Source organism: Lupinus angustifolius, chromosome LG04, assembly GCF_001865875.1.
Source record: "Lupinus angustifolius cultivar Tanjil chromosome LG04, LupAngTanjil_v1.0, whole genome shotgun sequence".
NCBI classification, from domain to species: Eukaryota; Viridiplantae; Streptophyta; class Magnoliopsida; order Fabales; family Fabaceae; genus Lupinus; species Lupinus angustifolius.
This window is the reverse complement of record NC_032012.1, coordinates 8,382,363-8,402,945: the sequence shown is the minus strand read 5'-3', so window position 1 is coordinate 8,402,945 and position 20,583 is coordinate 8,382,363. Positions and strand designations below refer to the sequence as shown.

General features: G+C 34.0%; 1 protein-coding gene across 1 annotated transcript; it reads right to left on the bottom strand.

Annotated features, from left to right (window-relative positions):
• On the bottom strand, positions 225 to 20,339 carry LOC109344822 (protein NRT1/ PTR FAMILY 3.1-like). The gene is made up of 4 exons (XM_019583565.1): positions 20,205 to 20,339; positions 2,706 to 2,923; positions 1,711 to 2,270; positions 225 to 1,308 (listed from the first exon to the last, which is right to left on the bottom strand). Exons 1-4 carry the CDS (start codon positions 20,320 to 20,322, stop codon positions 378 to 380), a joined length of 1,827 nt encoding a protein of 608 aa, XP_019439110.1. The 5' UTR covers positions 20,323 to 20,339; the 3' UTR covers positions 225 to 377.

The following is a 20,583-nucleotide window of genomic DNA, read 5'->3' as shown; positions in this document are numbered from 1 at the left end:
CCAAATTCAACTACAAGTAACATCTACCATTTTCAAATACACAAATTCACTGTTGGTAATATTCTTTGGAATGGCTACATATGTTGTAAAAGTTTTCCAGAAGAAAATATATTGGTAATTGATATTGAAAATGTAATGCGGCAAAGCTAGAAATAAACATGTCCTTGACAAATTTATCTATTGCAAATAAATTCCTTAAAATCTTAATAACATGAAATCACTCGTTAATATAATTAGAGTGAACAACATTTGAAATAAAAAGGAAATGTTCTAGCTTTACATGTCAAATATTAAGTAATTGAACATTCCAAGAGCCCAATAATGCAAAATAGTTGCTATCAATGATACAAAAAATCTCCTTAATCCTTTCTGAACTTTCACTTATCATCATTATCCTTATGCCCATCATTTGAATTAGCAGATGAAATTCTTTCATTGAACTCTTCCAAATCTATGTCATTGTTCCCTTCACAAGTTTCCTCCAAAGGCTTGCAAGTATAAAACCAAGAACATAGTACAAAATAAATGAGATTTATAACTTGAATTCCACTAACAAACCAGTAATAGTAGTCCAATTTACCCCTATTAAGGTTCCTATCAGGTAACCAATTATTCTCCTTACCACTATATTTATGAACAAGTGTTACCATTAATGTAGCAACATAGCTCCCAATGGCTGTAATTACACAATATAGTGCTGTAGCACTACTTCTCATGCTTTCAGGGGATTGATCAATGAGAAACTCAAATATTCCAACTGATGCAAAAACATCAGCCATTCCATGGAGAAAATACTGTGGTACTAACCAAAACACACTAATCGGAATAATCGATTTCGGATCGTCCAATAAGTTGTACTCTGCAGCAACTGCTTTTCTTTTGATTTCCACTAATGCTGAAATCATAGTGGCTATAATGTTAATCATGAAGCCTATTCCCATTCTTTGGAGGCATGTAATTCCAACAGGGTTTCCAGTGAATCTACGGGCGATTGGTACGAAAAGGCGCTCGTAGAGAATAACTCCTGTCATCATGGTTAGAACACTGAATACAGACATATTAGCTGGGGAAATTTGGAACGAACGAGAAAGGTGGCGATCCATCGTTCGCGCTTGTTGAATGACGAAGCTGTTTAGATGTGCTGTAGCAGTTATGAGCAAAATTCCTGATGACCAAATTGGAAGTGTTCTAATCATAGATTTTAGCTCTTCAACTCTATGGACAGTGACTAATTTCCATAAGTTTGGTGATGATGCATTTGGATCTCTTCTCTCCTCTTCTGTAACAATTGCAGCTTTGTCTAACCATCTGCAAAGTTGAGATTAGTCAACAAAAGGTTTCTCCTATATTTTGTACACTTTGGTTAAGCATATATGTTCATATGTATGTATACATTAAGAGTTGTCAATGTACTTTTGGTAGATTATTGAAGGCATTTTATCTTTGAAGTTACTAAATTTGTGTAATATCCACGAAAGGCAATGCCAAATTTGTGTAATTTGCTGTTGTAGTTGTCACAGTTATATCACTTTTACTACAATTGTGGGAAAATGTATCCACAATCGCAATCCTGAGAATGTTGCAGAGACTCCTAAAACCACAATATTACAGTTGCAATTGCGGTTACGGAGTGCAATTTAAAACATTGCATATGCCCATGATGAGATAAAATTTTGGTTTGAATCATAAGCACAACACAAAATTACTTACTTAAATTGATCAGAATGTAAAAGCCTTCCTTCCAAAGAAATAGTAGCATCAAGCTCTTTATTTTGGTACAAAAGATTAGGATCTTCTGGTAAAACCTCCTTCCTCTTCTTTACAGCTGCCACTATCACTTGCACCAAACGAATCAAAGGACTTCCACCTGGTTTCACATGCTTATAGAGTGGTGAACCCAAAACAAAGACAACAATTGATATTAGCATTGCAATTGTTGGAATGGCTAGGCCCCATCCCCAACTCAAATTATCTTGAATATAAACCACAATGGTCAAAGCACTTAGAGAAGCCAATCCCATGAAGAAAAAATACCAATTAAAAATGTTCCACTTCCTAGAAGCGACACTTTTTTTCGTCATATCGAATTGGTCCGCGGAAAAAGGCACGACACAAGGCCTAATGCCGCCCGCGCCAAGGGCTGTGAGGAGGAGAGAGACATAGACTATATGGAGCTGCGAAGACGTGGCTTCTTGGCAGTTCAGTTGAGTTGGGCATGGTGGTGGACGCATATGTGGTAGGACAGTTGATAATGTTATAGTAACCATTCCCTGTGTTAGGCACAAGAGTGTAACAATATAATTGGCACGGTATAGCATACAATATGGATTTAGTATGCTTAGAGTATTTATATTTCAAATACATATATTAGAATAATTATATCGAATGGTTCATCAGTGTAGTTAAATAAATCTGTAGGCAAAGATTAATTACCATTTAGGATTGTAATTTGTAAAATATGATTGCATCCAAGGATATTGTGATTTTTTTGTATAACCAAGAGTATTATCCCTTCATTCTATAAGTGAAAAATTAATCATTTTGGGATATGTGACTCTCTCAACAAATGTCGTTCTAGGACAACATTCTATAAAAAGTGATTTAAATATATATAGCTTAATCATAAATTTTCCACATGTTATCTTTATGATTTTAATCCAAAAATGTTGTATAATTGAGATTGTATAGAGAAGATGATGACAAACCAGTTCATAGATAAGAGAAGCAACAGTAATAGTCCAAAATCTGCCAGCAAAGGACTCATCAATAAGAGCTCCAAAGAGTGGGGTGAAGCTAGCTATTCCAATAAATATGGTGAGAGTGTTGGAGGCAGAAACCAATGGCATGTTCAGCACTTGGGTCAGGTAACTTATCAAGTTACCATAAAAACCAGCTATGGCAAATCTATCACATACTTCATTTGCTGCATATACATTCACATTTCCACACACCACCGAAATTTACCACCCAAAATTAATTAGTTAATACACAGTATAAAATGATGCAATAATAGACACTGCAGAATACTTTTTTTTTCTCTCTTTTTAAATTAGTAGTACGTAAAACATGATTTATTTGTGAATAATCCTCTCATAGTTTTAGGCTAGATCTAAGAGACCGTATATTTATATTGACAATGAATAATTTTAAACTTCTTAATTAATTTAAATATTCTCATGATTATATATTTTCAATGTTTTTTTTATATTTTCAAGAGAAGAGTTCATTTAACATATTTATTTAATATTTACTTTATTTAGTACGGTTTTGCTAATGATTACCCTAGTTACAGTGTTCAAGAAACTAAAAAAATGCAAAGTCTACCTTACCAATTGATGTATTTTATATTGCTTTAAATCTTTTAAGATTGAATTTAAATTTTAGGTTGTTTAAACATTAATATAAGGACAATGGTAAGCAAATCCTTAGTAGCATGTATTAAAAAGCATAGGAAAACTCATGGACAAAAAGAATATTTAGAATTACCACATATAATTTCTGGAGGAAATTGTAATTCAATTGGCCCCTAATCTTTAAGATATTATCCCAAGAATAATTCTAAGTCGTCCTGAAAGTTTAGCCTAAAAATCCTCATAATATAAGTCGTCCGAATAGAAATGAATTAATAAATTTATAATATCAAGATATTAAATATATTTACTATTTCATTTAATATTTGTTTTATTGAGTATTATAAACATAGTATAAACCAACAAAAATACTAAATTAAATTTAAATTATATACTTATATGCTCTCAAAATAACACCCCAAAAAATATAACCTCTAGATCACAACAAAAATTACAAAATCTTCGGAAATAATCACATAATAATATATATTCCAAGCAAAACAAGTCACATAGCATAAGTTTTTTACAATCCTAGAAAATGTAAGTTCCTCTTACCTAGAGATTCACTTATAAAGGAAAGTTACATAAGGTATTTATTACACATAAAGCTAAAACATAGAAGAAACTAGTTATAAGTATAGTTATGAAGAAAAATCATTCTAACTAACAAACATAGAAATGAGAGAGTGAGCATAGAAGCAAGAATGATTGAGGTGAAGAGATGAAACACTGAAGCATATGAGAAGAGTACGTATTAGGGGGTTTGAGCAGTGAGGAGGTCGCAACCGTTAGGGAAGAATTGTAATGGGTTAGGAATTGTGGTCATCATAACAACTAGAAGATCAACGGAAAAAAGTGTGTTGTGAAAATGACTCATATTTAAGTGAAATATAGTCAAAATGTGTGGGGATTCATGGAAGTGTTCTTGAAGCACCAAAAACTGTATAATTACAGATAAAATTGTTGAATAAATTGTAATTCTGCTATACTCATTAATTGATTAATGTGACTATTTGTTAATTAGTAGTTAAGCTTCCTTATTTGCCAAATTAGTTGGGTTAATGGAAAGCTATAAATAGTACTTATACATTTTGAATTAAGTAGTTGTATTTTTTATACTCAATATACTCTTTCAATACAACTTGAATACATTCACTTTTCCATATACTTTTCTCACAAAACTTTGTTATCTTCTTGTTCTATTACTTAGTGTTATGCATTGAGTGTACATGCTTATGGTCTTGGTTTAACAATGGTATTAAAGCTGTGTTAATGATTCTACGTGAATCAAGATTCGAAGAGAAGGGACCTGTGATAGTGAAGAAAATGGGAAGAGGATTCTGTGTGAATCCAAGAACCAAAAAAACAAGGAGTGAAGCAGGAAAGTGGAGAAGTAATAGAACTATGACAAATAGCAATGACTTTAAAAGACTCTGCTAGTTCTTGATGGCAAGAACTACGACCGATGGTGGAACCAAATGAAAGCAATATTTAGTTTTCAAGAAGTCTATGAGATAGTGCAAAATGGATACCCGGAAATTGGTGAAAGTGTCACTGAGGCCCAAAGAGCAACCTATAAGGAAGCAAAGAAGAAAGACTGCAAAGTCTTGTTCCTCATTTATTAGTGTGTTGATGAAGCCAACTTTGAGAAAATAAGTGGAGCAAAAACAGAAAAGCATGACTAGGATAACTTGGAGAAGAGTTACGGGGTGCTGCAAAGATCAAGAAGGTGAGATTGTAGACCCTGCGCAGGCAGTATGAATTGCTTCATATGAAAGAAAATGAATTAGTTACTAAATACATGAACAAAATCCTTGCACTCATAAATTTGATGAAGTCATGTGGGGAGGCAATAAAGGATCAAGTAGTTGTTGAAAAGGTGCTTAGAACACTCACCTTTAAATTTGATCACATAGTAGTTGTAATAGAAGTATCCATGAATCTTGAAGAATACAAGATTGAGGAATTGGAAGGATCTCTTGAAGCTCATGGATTAAGGCTGAAAGAGAGGAACCCAGATAGATATGGTGATCAAGCCTTTCAAGATAGACTCAATAAGAAAGTTCCTAGTCAATGGAACAAGAAAAACAAAGAGAAGGATCAGAACAACAGATGGAAGACAAGTGAACAAGGGTCTTCATTTAGAAGATATGACAACAATGGAATGAAGAATACTGTTGATTATGATCATAGCAAGAATTCATACAGGAATTCTGAATTCGGAAGGAAACAAGACAAGAAGAAAGTGTAGTACTGCAATTGTAGGAACTATGGTCACTTTGCATCTGAGTGCAAGATCAACATATGGCAAAAGGGTAGAGAAGATAAAGCTAGCTTGGCACAAGGTGAAAACTATAATAATGTTGATGAAGATCAGCGTTTGTTGATGGCTACCATAAAGAATGATCAGGGAAATGATGGGTACACTGACTTCTAGTACCTAGACACATGTTGATCAAACCACATGACGGATAGAAGAGATTGGTTTGCAACACTTGATGAATCAGCCAAGAGTGAAGTGAAGTTTGCTGATCATAGTTCAATCTCAACAAAAGGGGTTGGCAAGGTGATGATTAAAAGGCTAGATGGGAGAAAGTCTTATATATCTAATGTCCTATATATGCCTAGAATGAAGAACAACCTACTAAGTCTTGGCCAATTGTTGGGGAAGGGATATAGGATAGTGGTGCAAAATGGTGAGTTGATTGCATTTGATAATGACAACCATAAGGTGTTAAAGGCGCCTAATGATTCTACGTGAATCAAGATTCGAAGAGAAGGGACCTGTGATAGTGAAGAAAATGGGAAGAGGATTCTGTGTGAATCCAAGAACCAAAAAAACAAGGAGTGAAGCAGGAAAGTGGAGAAGTAATAGAACTATGACAAATAGCAATGACTTTAAAAGACTCTGCTAGTTCTTGATGGCAAGAACTACGACCGATGGTGGAACCAAATGAAAGCAATATTTAGTTTTCAAGAAGTCTATGAGATAGTGCAAAATGGATACCCGGAAATTGGTGAAAGTGTCACTGAGGCCCAAAGAGCAACCTATAAGGAAGCAAAGAAGAAAGACTGCAAAGTCTTGTTCCTCATTTATTAGTGTGTTGATGAAGCCAACTTTGAGAAAATAAGTGGAGCAAAAACAGAAAAGCATGACTAGGATAACTTGGAGAAGAGTTACGGGGTGCTGCAAAGATCAAGAAGGTGAGATTGTAGACCCTGCGCAGGCAGTATGAATTGCTTCATATGAAAGAAAATGAATTAGTTACTAAATACATGAACAAAATCCTTGCACTCATAAATTTGATGAAGTCATGTGGGGAGGCAATAAAGGATCAAGTAGTTGTTGAAAAGGTGCTTAGAACACTCACCTTTAAATTTGATCACATAGTAGTTGTAATAGAAGTATCCATGAATCTTGAAGAATACAAGATTGAGGAATTGGAAGGATCTCTTGAAGCTCATGGATTAAGGCTGAAAGAGAGGAACCCAGATAGATATGGTGATCAAGCCTTTCAAGATAGACTCAATAAGAAAGTTCCTAGTCAATGGAACAAGAAAAACAAAGAGAAGGATCAGAACAACAGATGGAAGACAAGTGAACAAGGGTCTTCATTTAGAAGATATGACAACAATGGAATGAAGAATACTGTTGATTATGATCATAGCAAGAATTCATACAGGAATTCTGAATTCGGAAGGAAACAAGACAAGAAGAAAGTGTAGTACTGCAATTGTAGGAACTATGGTCACTTTGCATCTGAGTGCAAGATCAACATATGGCAAAAGGGTAGAGAAGATAAAGCTAGCTTGGCACAAGGTGAAAACTATAATAATGTTGATGAAGATCAGCGTTTGTTGATGGCTACCATAAAGAATGATCAGGGAAATGATGGGTACACTGACTTCTAGTACCTAGACACATGTTGATCAAACCACATGACGGATAGAAGAGATTGGTTTGCAACACTTGATGAATCAGCCAAGAGTGAAGTGAAGTTTGCTGATCATAGTTCAATCTCAACAAAAGGGGTTGGCAAGGTGATGATTAAAAGGCTAGATGGGAGAAAGTCTTATATATCTAATGTCCTATATATGCCTAGAATGAAGAACAACCTACTAAGTCTTGGCCAATTGTTGGGGAAGGGATATAGGATAGTGGTGCAAAATGGTGAGTTGATTGCATTTGATAATGACAACCATAAGGTGTTAAAGGCGCCACTCTCATCAAATAGAACCTTCAAAATTCAGATTCAAGTTGGTGAGCAAAGATGTCTTAAGGTTGCTGCAGAACAAGACTCATGGCTTTGGCACCAAAAATATGGACATCTAAACTTTAGAAGTTCAGAATTGCTAAGTAAGAATGACTTGTGGCAAGTTTATCACACATAAAGTCACCTGAGACATTGTGTGATGAATGCCTAGTTAGCAAGCAAACAAGAAATTCATTTGCCTCAAACATTTCTTCAAGGACAGTGAAGCCTTTGGAGTTAGTCTATAGTGATGTGTGTGGATCATCTGAAGTAGACTCAACTGGAGGGAACAAATACTTCCTAACTTTAATAAATGATCATAAAAGAAAGGTATGGATCTATCTATTGAAAAGTAAGAGTGAAATATTTGAGAATTTTAGGAAATTCAAAGTTCGAGTAGAAATAGAGAGTGAGCTGAAATTGAAACAACTCATATCAGATGGTGGAGGTGAATACATGTCTGCTGAGTTTGAAGAGTTTTGCAGCAAAGAAGAGGTTCACCAAGAGGTAATAGCTCCTTACACACTACAGCATAATAGCACAACTGAAAGGGAAAACATGACTATACTCAATATGGCTAGAAGTATGCTGAAAATCAAGAATTTGCCAAAGAAGTTTTGGGGTGAGGTTATGTCAACATCAAAATACATCATAAATAGAGTCCAACCAAAAGATTGGACTATAAGACACCTGAGGAAGCTTGGTCAAACCTTAAACCAAATGTGAGCCATCTCAAGGTATTTGGTTCAATCTGTTATGGCCATGTACTTTAGGCAATGAGGAGAAAACTTGATGATAGGGGTGAGAAGCTGATTTTCTTGGGCTATCACACTAGTGGTGCATATAGAGTTCTTGATCCTCTAACTCAGAAGTTCATGATCTATAGAAATCTGAGGTTTGAATAAAGTCAAAGTTGGAGATGGAACTAGGAAGACAATAATTCTAGTGTCAAAACTAGGTTGCAACTTGATGAGACTAGGCTGCAACTTGGTGAAAGTGAAGTGAAGATGGAGGCTCAACCTTCAAACACCACACTGACATCTCATAGGATGAGATAACCATCATCCAGGCTCAAGGACTATGAGGGTTTTTTAGACTCCACACTCGCAGCAGAATGTGATTTTGTACACATGGCTTTGTTGGTAGAAATGGAACCACTAAGCTTGGAGGATGCTCTTAGACAAACACACTGCATTGAAGCTATGGAAGAGGAGTTAATATCCATTGAAAGAAACAAATCATGGACCTTAACACATCTACCAAGTGGAAAGAGGGCTATAGTTGTGAAATGGGTTTTTAAGACCAAGCTAAATCCAAATTGTGAGGTCTCCAAACATATAGCCAGATGGTAGCAAAGGGATTCTTTTAGAAGCATGGATTTGATTATGAAGAGGTTTTTGCACTAGTAGCTAGGATTGAGATTGTAAGGTTAATGATTACCTTAGCTACCTACAATTGTTGGGAGGTACATCAAATGGATGTGAAGTCTGCATTCTTGAATGGACCTCTAGACAAGGAAGTGTTTGTGACACAACCACCTAGATTTGAAGCAGCAAAAGGCATAGAAGATATGGTGTACAAGTTACACAAGGCTCTATATGGCTTAAACAAGCTCCAAGAGCATGGAACAAGAGAATTGATCCATTCCTGCAGCAACTAGGATTCACAAAATGCACAAATGAACATGATGTGTATGTGAAGGGAAAACACATGGTAGGTCTTCTCATACTTTGCCTCTATGTGAATGATCTTCTCATAATTGGTAGAGACATCAACAATGTCCTAGCATTCAAGGAGATGCAAGTTGAGTTTGAAATAACTGATTTAGGAGAATTTTCCTATTTCCTAGGCATAGAATTCAAGAGGACTGGACATGGAATTTTCATGCACCAAAGCAAGTACATTACTGATGTATTGGAGAGGTTTCAAATGATGAATTGCAATACAGTTGCAACCCCTGTTGAAGTTGGAGTTGGCTATTTCATTTAATATTTGTTTTATTGAGTATTATAAACATAGTATAAACCAACAAAAATACTAAATTAAATTTAAATTATATACTTATATGCTCTCAAAATAACACCCCAAAAAATATAACCTCTAGATCACAACAAAAATTACAAAATCTTCGGAAATAATCACATAATAATATATATTCCAAGCAAAACAAGTCACATAGCATAAGTTTTTTACAATCCTAGAAAATGTAAGTTCCTCTTACCTAGAGATTCACTTATAAAGGAAAGTTACATAAGGTATTTATTACACATAAAGCTAAAACATAGAAGAAACTAGTTATAAGTATAGTTATGAAGAAAAATCATTCTAACTAACAAACATAGAAATGAGAGAGTGAGCATAGAAGCAAGAATGATTGAGGTGAAGAGATGAAACACTGAAGCATATGAGAAGAGTACGTATTAGGGGGTTTGAGCAGTGAGGAGGTCGCAACCGTTAGGGAAGAATTGTAATGGGTTAGGAATTGTGGTCATCATAACAACTAGAAGATCAACGGAAAAAAGTGTGTTGTGAAAATGACTCATATTTAAGTGAAATATAGTCAAAATGTGTGGGGATTCATGGAAGTGTTCTTGAAGCACCAAAAACTGTATAATTACAGATAAAATTGTTGAATAAATTGTAATTCTGCTATACTCATTAATTGATTAATGTGACTATTTGTTAATTAGTAGTTAAGCTTCCTTATTTGCCAAATTAGTTGGGTTAATGGAAAGCTATAAATAGTACTTATACATTTTGAATTAAGTAGTTGTATTTTTTATACTCAATATACTCTTTCAATACAACTTGAATACATTCACTTTTCCATATACTTTTCTCACAAAACTTTGTTATCTTCTTGTTCTATTACTTAGTGTTATGCATTGAGTGTACATGCTTATGGTCTTGGTTTAACAATGGTATTAAAGCTGTGTTAATGATTCTACGTGAATCAAGATTCGAAGAGAAGGGACCTGTGATAGTGAAGAAAATGGGAAGAGGATTCTGTGTGAATCCAAGAACCAAAAAAACAAGGAGTGAAGCAGGAAAGTGGAGAAGTAATAGAACTATGACAAATAGCAATGACTTTAAAAGACTCTGCTAGTTCTTGATGGCAAGAACTACGACCGATGGTGGAACCAAATGAAAGCAATATTTAGTTTTCAAGAAGTCTATGAGATAGTGCAAAATGGATACCCGGAAATTGGTGAAAGTGTCACTGAGGCCCAAAGAGCAACCTATAAGGAAGCAAAGAAGAAAGACTGCAAAGTCTTGTTCCTCATTTATTAGTGTGTTGATGAAGCCAACTTTGAGAAAATAAGTGGAGCAAAAACAGAAAAGCATGACTAGGATAACTTGGAGAAGAGTTACGGGGTGCTGCAAAGATCAAGAAGGTGAGATTGTAGACCCTGCGCAGGCAGTATGAATTGCTTCATATGAAAGAAAATGAATTAGTTACTAAATACATGAACAAAATCCTTGCACTCATAAATTTGATGAAGTCATGTGGGGAGGCAATAAAGGATCAAGTAGTTGTTGAAAAGGTGCTTAGAACACTCACCTTTAAATTTGATCACATAGTAGTTGTAATAGAAGTATCCATGAATCTTGAAGAATACAAGATTGAGGAATTGGAAGGATCTCTTGAAGCTCATGGATTAAGGCTGAAAGAGAGGAACCCAGATAGATATGGTGATCAAGCCTTTCAAGATAGACTCAATAAGAAAGTTCCTAGTCAATGGAACAAGAAAAACAAAGAGAAGGATCAGAACAACAGATGGAAGACAAGTGAACAAGGGTCTTCATTTAGAAGATATGACAACAATGGAATGAAGAATACTGTTGATTATGATCATAGCAAGAATTCATACAGGAATTCTGAATTCGGAAGGAAACAAGACAAGAAGAAAGTGTAGTACTGCAATTGTAGGAACTATGGTCACTTTGCATCTGAGTGCAAGATCAACATATGGCAAAAGGGTAGAGAAGATAAAGCTAGCTTGGCACAAGGTGAAAACTATAATAATGTTGATGAAGATCAGCGTTTGTTGATGGCTACCATAAAGAATGATCAGGGAAATGATGGGTACACTGACTTCTAGTACCTAGACACATGTTGATCAAACCACATGACGGATAGAAGAGATTGGTTTGCAACACTTGATGAATCAGCCAAGAGTGAAGTGAAGTTTGCTGATCATAGTTCAATCTCAACAAAAGGGGTTGGCAAGGTGATGATTAAAAGGCTAGATGGGAGAAAGTCTTATATATCTAATGTCCTATATATGCCTAGAATGAAGAACAACCTACTAAGTCTTGGCCAATTGTTGGGGAAGGGATATAGGATAGTGGTGCAAAATGGTGAGTTGATTGCATTTGATAATGACAACCATAAGGTGTTAAAGGCGCCACTCTCATCAAATAGAACCTTCAAAATTCAGATTCAAGTTGGTGAGCAAAGATGTCTTAAGGTTGCTGCAGAACAAGACTCATGGCTTTGGCACCAAAAATATGGACATCTAAACTTTAGAAGTTCAGAATTGCTAAGTAAGAATGACTTGTGGCAAGTTTATCACACATAAAGTCACCTGAGACATTGTGTGATGAATGCCTAGTTAGCAAGCAAACAAGAAATTCATTTGCCTCAAACATTTCTTCAAGGACAGTGAAGCCTTTGGAGTTAGTCTATAGTGATGTGTGTGGATCATCTGAAGTAGACTCAACTGGAGGGAACAAATACTTCCTAACTTTAATAAATGATCATAAAAGAAAGGTATGGATCTATCTATTGAAAAGTAAGAGTGAAATATTTGAGAATTTTAGGAAATTCAAAGTTCGAGTAGAAATAGAGAGTGAGCTGAAATTGAAACAACTCATATCAGATGGTGGAGGTGAATACATGTCTGCTGAGTTTGAAGAGTTTTGCAGCAAAGAAGAGGTTCACCAAGAGGTAATAGCTCCTTACACACTACAGCATAATAGCACAACTGAAAGGGAAAACATGACTATACTCAATATGGCTAGAAGTATGCTGAAAATCAAGAATTTGCCAAAGAAGTTTTGGGGTGAGGTTATGTCAACATCAAAATACATCATAAATAGAGTCCAACCAAAAGATTGGACTATAAGACACCTGAGGAAGCTTGGTCAAACCTTAAACCAAATGTGAGCCATCTCAAGGTATTTGGTTCAATCTGTTATGGCCATGTACTTTAGGCAATGAGGAGAAAACTTGATGATAGGGGTGAGAAGCTGATTTTCTTGGGCTATCACACTAGTGGTGCATATAGAGTTCTTGATCCTCTAACTCAGAAGTTCATGATCTATAGAAATCTGAGGTTTGAATAAAGTCAAAGTTGGAGATGGAACTAGGAAGACAATAATTCTAGTGTCAAAACTAGGTTGCAACTTGATGAGACTAGGCTGCAACTTGGTGAAAGTGAAGTGAAGATGGAGGCTCAACCTTCAAACACCACACTGACATCTCATAGGATGAGATAACCATCATCCAGGCTCAAGGACTATGAGGGTTTTTTAGACTCCACACTCGCAGCAGAATGTGATTTTGTACACATGGCTTTGTTGGTAGAAATGGAACCACTAAGCTTGGAGGATGCTCTTAGACAAACACACTGCATTGAAGCTATGGAAGAGGAGTTAATATCCATTGAAAGAAACAAATCATGGACCTTAACACATCTACCAAGTGGAAAGAGGGCTATAGTTGTGAAATGGGTTTTTAAGACCAAGCTAAATCCAAATTGTGAGGTCTCCAAACATATAGCCAGATGGTAGCAAAGGGATTCTTTTAGAAGCATGGATTTGATTATGAAGAGGTTTTTGCACTAGTAGCTAGGATTGAGATTGTAAGGTTAATGATTACCTTAGCTACCTACAATTGTTGGGAGGTACATCAAATGGATGTGAAGTCTGCATTCTTGAATGGACCTCTAGACAAGGAAGTGTTTGTGACACAACCACCTAGATTTGAAGCAGCAAAAGGCATAGAAGATATGGTGTACAAGTTACACAAGGCTCTATATGGCTTAAACAAGCTCCAAGAGCATGGAACAAGAGAATTGATCCATTCCTGCAGCAACTAGGATTCACAAAATGCACAAATGAACATGATGTGTATGTGAAGGGAAAACACATGGTAGGTCTTCTCATACTTTGCCTCTATGTGAATGATCTTCTCATAATTGGTAGAGACATCAACAATGTCCTAGCATTCAAGGAGATGCAAGTTGAGTTTGAAATAACTGATTTAGGAGAATTTTCCTATTTCCTAGGCATAGAATTCAAGAGGACTGGACATGGAATTTTCATGCACCAAAGCAAGTACATTACTGATGTATTGGAGAGGTTTCAAATGATGAATTGCAATACAGTTGCAACCCCTGTTGAAGTTGGAGTTGGTTGTGTCAAGGGGAAACAAATCAAGAGGTTGATAAGACTCAGTATAGGCAAATAATAGGTTCATTGAGTTATGTGCAACTCAAGGCCTCATATTGCATATAGAGTTGGATTGGTGAGCAGGTTCATGGAATCCCCTAAGTAAAGTCATGTATGTGCAGTGAAGACTCTCATAAGGTACTTGAGAGGTACTATTGACTATGACATCTTGTATCCAACAAACCCAAACAGAAATTTCAAACTCAAGTTGATTGGCTTCTCTAATGCAAACTAGTGTATTGACATGTCAGATAGGAAGAGCACAACTGGTAACTTACTCCATCTAGGCAATGCTCCTGTGAGTTGGTGCTCCAAGAAGCAGGATGTAGTTGCCTTATCCTCTTGTGAAGCTGAGTATATTGCAGCTAACATGAGTACATGCCAAACTGTGTGGTTGGATGGTTGGATGGAAGAACTTAGAATGAAAACAGAAGAAGGGATGCAGCTGATAATGGACAACAAATCTGCTATCAACTTGGCAATGAATCTTGTGGCTCATGGAAGAAGCAAACACATAGAAACTAGATTTCACTATATAATAGATCAAGTGAGCAAAGAGAAAGTGAATGTGGAATTCTACACTTCATAAAACCAATTGGCAGATGTGTTTACCAAATTATTGAAGAAGGGAAGACTTGAATAACTCAAGCACAATATTAGAATGATAAGTCTAGCTAGTTTTAATTAAGGGAGAATGTTGAACAAATTGTGATTCTCCCTGCTAGACTCGTTAATCGATTAATGTGAATGTTTGTTAGTTAGTAGTTAAGCTTCCTTATTTGGCAAGTTAGTTGGGTTAATGGCAAGCTATAAATAACACTTATACATTTAGAATTAAGTGGTTGTATTTTTTATACTCAATATACTATTTCAATACAACTTGAGTACATTCACTTTTCCATATACTTTTCTCACAAAACTTCTCTATCTTCTTGTTCCATTACTTGGTGTTATGCATTGAGTGTGCATGCTTATGGTCTTAGTTTAACAAAAACCTCCACCAGGATGTGGAAGCAACCACACCCATGTACTTAGGGTTTGTATTGACCCATGACCTTACGGGTGATACATCTAATGATAGGCAACAACACACAACCAAGTTGTGTATGGTTCCATGATCGTGGTCATTACTAACCGATATCAACATTTTGAATATATATTCTAGAAACAATTTATGGCATTTTAGGGTTATGTATTGGATCTAGGTATATGGCAATATATACATATGCTATGTAAACCTTAAGTGAGCAGAGAAAATGATATTATAATCCTAATCTATAATAATGTATTGGTAACCGCTCAACATTTTAGAGGATGGAGACACTATTTTTCAAACATCGTTAACAAATATCTTATGTTCTTCTCTTCTTCTTTATTATTCTACTCTATCATTTGATTTCTTGTTCCTAAAACTACACAATGATTACTTCTGGTGCATCAATAGTTGGCATCAGATACATTGTTGTAGAAGACTCTTAACTCAGACATTAGATTCATGGCGAAGAAGTTTAATGAATCTTATAGCTTTGGTTTGTGTTAAAGGAGTGTGAAGGGTATATTGATTGGACAAAGTCTGCCAAATACACTAAGAGAGAATAAACTATATGATAATAATAAACTAGATTTGGAAGAATTGAAGGATAGGGTCACAAGAATATTGGATACCATCTCGCAAATGAAGGAGATATCACGTCATGGATGTATTGTCTGCAATAGAGGATGACATAAACTGAGGAAACAATACATGTCAATGTCTATGATGAGAAAGTTGTATATGAAGTAATGACTATATGTCTTGAAGATGTTGAGGGATTTTGATTTGCATCAACATGTTAACCTCATCAATCAGATAATCAATGATCTGCAAAATCTAGATATGAAGGTTGATGAAGATGATAAAACAATAATTTTAATGTGTTCTTTGTCTAGTTCCTATCAACACTTGGTGATACTTACTCAAATTTAATGAGACCGCGATTGTACTATTGTCTCACAGCCAAAGGAAATAGAATATAACATAAAGGTCTCGAGGAAACCATTTCTATGTGAAGGGCATTCAAGGATGTTGAAGGATATCAGGCACTACAGAGGAAAAAATGATGAAATTTCAGGGCAGACAAATAGGACAATGTTAAAGGTGCAAACATATCGACATTATAAAAGGGAGTTCCCAATAGGCAGGTGTAAGCATGGACCATTACTAAGTAGTGCATTAGACTTTGAGATAAATGTTGGTAATATTTTATTGTTGTTGAGGAAGATGTTCTTATATGAGAAGATAAGTGGAGTATCCTCATTGATTTTCAACAATGTCATGGATAAAATATATTATTGCTAGCGGATTCACAATATCACATGTTGGGGCTTACGATATAACATTGGCAAATATGTAGCTTTAGCACAGATGCATTGAAATAAATTGGGTGTGACACAAGCACATTGGCTTCGATACAAGGTATGTAACACATGTGTTGGATAACTTGGACGCAAGGTGTAATACGGATATTGACATTGATACAGATGTAACATGAACATTGGTAAAGATGTGAGGTGTGACATGGATATTGACTTGGATGCAAGGGTGGGGCAAGAACACTGTTTGGTCTTGAGGCAAGGTGTATGGTGGGAGTACTCTTATGAGTGAGGGTATATGGAATGGTGGTAGTAGTTGAGATTTTGAAAGAAGCTTCATGGTTCAGTTGAATTGAATATTAAATAGGTGATTGATGGTGAACTTGTGTGTTGGTGTTTTTGTTGTGTTAAAAGTCTTCCTAGTGATGGATATCTAGGTGTCATGTTTCATTAGAAAATGGTACAAGTTTGGAGAAGTTGCAAACAAGTTTAAAGAAGAGTTGAGTTCTTGGTGGCATCGTTAAGAATACTCAAAAATATTTATGTTGAAAGGGAGAAAACTATCACATAGAGGAAGTCTCAAATAGGATCTAGTTAAAGAGAAATAACGATTGAAACTCGAAAATATTTATGCTAAAGGGAGAAGACTATTATGTAGAGGAAGAGTCATGTAGGATCTGGTTAAAGAGGAATAATGATTGAAAAATATAGACTTTCTAAGGAGTGAGATATTTGTCAAGATGATTTGTTTTGTTTAAATAGCTCATATTTAAGTGGAAATGGATAGGAATATGTGGGATATTTTACTTAAAACATAGCAAATTAATTACAACAATCAACCATGTATAATCGATATAAATAATTTTTTAATATATTAAGAGAATTAAACCTTGTATTAATTAATATAAGATAAGGAATGTATGCAATGATCGTATATGAGTTTTGTAAATGTTATTGTATCATCTACTATTCATAATTAATTATTATTGATTCTTCTAAAAAATAATTCAAATAAATGATAAATGATGTAATGATTTATATAAATCTTTAAAGTAACATTATATAGATATTACACACTTAATATAATTATTAATGATTCCCATTCCTAAAAGAAATTAATACACGTGACACCTATTGTTAAACCTGTAGTGGGTGGAAAAAAGATGGAAAGAGGGACCAAAACTCTGTATGAGTGAGTAATTTATCGACAACTTGACCAATAAATTACTTTTGGTCTCACCTTATTGACTGACACATCATCAACACAAAATATAAATTCCAATGTAAACATAATCTCACACCATATTGTATAATCGATTGATGAGGAACTTTAATTGAAAAGGAGCTAACGTCTTTTGGGTAACCTGATTAATATATAATAGAATCATATAGTGGATTCAACATCCTCCGTCCTTTTCTTTACAGGTATCACTTCTAAAAAATATTTTATTTCAGCCGAATTTCAAACTTGAAGATATTATTGATTTTTTATTTATCAAATATATAATTAGCGCCATTATTATGATGGAGAATAATAGTCGAATTAAGTGGAGAATAATAGTTAAATTAAAATAAAAAAAACAATAATTTCCTAATTTTGTAAAACAAACAATACTTATAAAAATAATGGAGTAATCGATTAAACGAACCTAATGTTAAAAACATATCAAACCGCCTATCAGGGACATATTACATGACATATAACATGTTAGGTCATGTCATATTTTCCTGGTGAATAAGTTAGACTCAGATTTTTTTAAAAACTTATGTTAGGTTTTAGGGCATCTAAATTGTATATTAAGCCTAACAGATCGACTTATTTAATTATATTATATAATAATATTCATATTATATTATTTTAATATAAGTAATACATGTAATTTTAATATCAAATTATATTTTAAGACCTTATTATATAACAAGCCTTGAACTAGGTCAAACCATTTAAACAAACCAAACCAAGTTTTGAAAAGAAAAAAAACTTAAAAATGTAAACAGATATAAGCTCTGCTTATTTTAGGTAAAGTCTGGTTTGGTTTGTGCAGTTTCTACTCTGAAACAATCCCCATGATGATTAAAAATATAATTTAAGAGTAATAATACAAGACACTAACTTAAGTCATACAAAATTAATATATTTTCTAATTTTCCAAAGAATTAGTCTAATTGATTAAGTTGCAGCTTCTACAATGCACTTAGCTTCAAGTCTTTTTTTACGTTTCTTCTTTGTCTGATCCTCATGCATATAATATAATATAATGTACAGGTGTCTGTGGGGCTTTTATGCCACCCCTTTTGGAGGTAAAATCAAATTTTCTAACTTCCTAAAGTTGACTTGGTTGATTTTAAGGGTATTAGTCTTGTCTATATAGACATAAAAAAATTATTTTAATCAAATAACGACATGGTATCATGTGGCAACTTGTAAAGCTAATCGAGTATAAAATTCTATATTTCGAATTTTTTATTATTTAATAATGTGCACCAAAAGTTTCCTTCAATCATGGTGACAAACTAACTCTTTTGAAGTAGAAACATCTTACAAGTAAGTTTTCATTTCAAATCATAGTTGAGTGTAATATTTATACAATAGATTTATATAAAAGTGTGAAAGACACAGAGTTCTTGAGTTTTCAAATACTCCTTCTATTTTGTGGTTTTTATATAAATAAAGCCCCAAGATAATAAACTATACTAGAAAATATTGTACAAAATACACTCTCATACAATCATAGTAAATCATATCCATACATCTAGTTGAAGGAAGTTGAATTAGGTGAATGTCCAGCTCCAATTCATGGGACATATTAATTAGCAGAATAATTTGTCACCTCATTTGTTTCTTTGTTTAGTGGACACAACGAGTTATTCAATCCATTTACAATCAAGTTCTAATCAAATTAACCAAAGAAGTATACGAATGGAGATGGTCACATCTATCATTAACTAAGTTGAAAGCCACTTGAGAGAATCATCCACCTAAAATAATAACTCTAGGTAAACCTTCCCTCTACACTAAACTAATAGTTAAGAATATGCCCAAGTGTTTCTTGAAGATAATGTAAGGAGAGTGGGAATACATTGCTAAATTTCTCTTTCTATTTTATTTTATGCTACTTTCTATTTTTTTTATTAGAGTTCAAATGATATACATGTTTTCCATATCTTATAAATTACTTCTACTTTTTTATGTAGCATTTATTTGTTTTTTTATTTACCATTTAAAAGCTTTGCAATCTTATAATATTTATTTATTATCTATATTGTTATTGTTTTCAATAACACTATTAATTAAGAATTAATATTAAATAAGGGTTAAACTATAATCTTTTAACATATTTAAAAATCTAGAAAGTTAATCATTTTTATTAATATGTACAATTTAACTGTCTTAAAAATAGGAGAAAGTGGGTAAATGAAATTATGAAACTTACTGACCAACATGTATATAAATAGGTAAAGCTAAGACAAAATAGAGGAGAAAATAGATGGGAAAGTACAAGAAATTATTGCCTGATCTAGAATCAATGGTCTTATACACATTTAGCTTATTGATTTAAAAAATACTCATATATATATATATATATATATATATATATATATATTTGACTAATATAAGATTTATATGTCTCCGACACTAACATAGTAATTTCTCCAGAAGTGAAGGAGAAAAAGATTCAGGATATGCATCTTAAAGTTAGAATATTATATAATAATGTGGGGTGCATCAATTTTATGAACAAATTCAATAATAATGACAAGATTGAAAGAGTAATGAATCGTGAACGCTCACCAAAGATGAAAGGCAATGTTCTGAGGCCTCCTCGTTGTTGCTGTTTCCTCTTCTTACTGTTTATATCTTCTTCTTTTACGACCAGCTTCTCACTGACATTGCTATTCTCTGTCTCCATAACTATGCTACAACCTCTTTTTGTTTATGCTCAAATATACAACTATTTCTAGCTTTCACTCTTATATATATAGGCATGTGGTTCTTTTCAGTCACTTCTCTACCATGTGCTATTATGCGTTCTAAATCCTCGTTAATATTTTGCATAACTACGTTCATCTAATTCAACAAATATAATGTTTATATTTAATTTTATTCTTTATACTTTCCTAAAACTTTTGAAAAATGATATACATATAATTTTACATGTGTAATTTCTATA

Bases quoted from the DNA above. Each gene is read 5' to 3' on its own strand.
- LOC109344822 (XM_019583565.1), bottom strand. From the start codon at position 20,322: ATGGAGACAGAGAATAGCAATGTCAGTGAGAAGCTGGTCGTAAAAGAA. The intron at 2,924-20,204 runs GTGAGCGTTCAC...ATGTATATGCAG, and splicing joins AACATTGCCTTTCATCTTTG to CAAATGAAGTATGTGATAGA. The intron at 2,271-2,705 runs GTTTGTCATCAT...TGCCTAACACAG, and splicing joins CTTCTCTTATCTATGAACTG to GGAATGGTTACTATAACATT.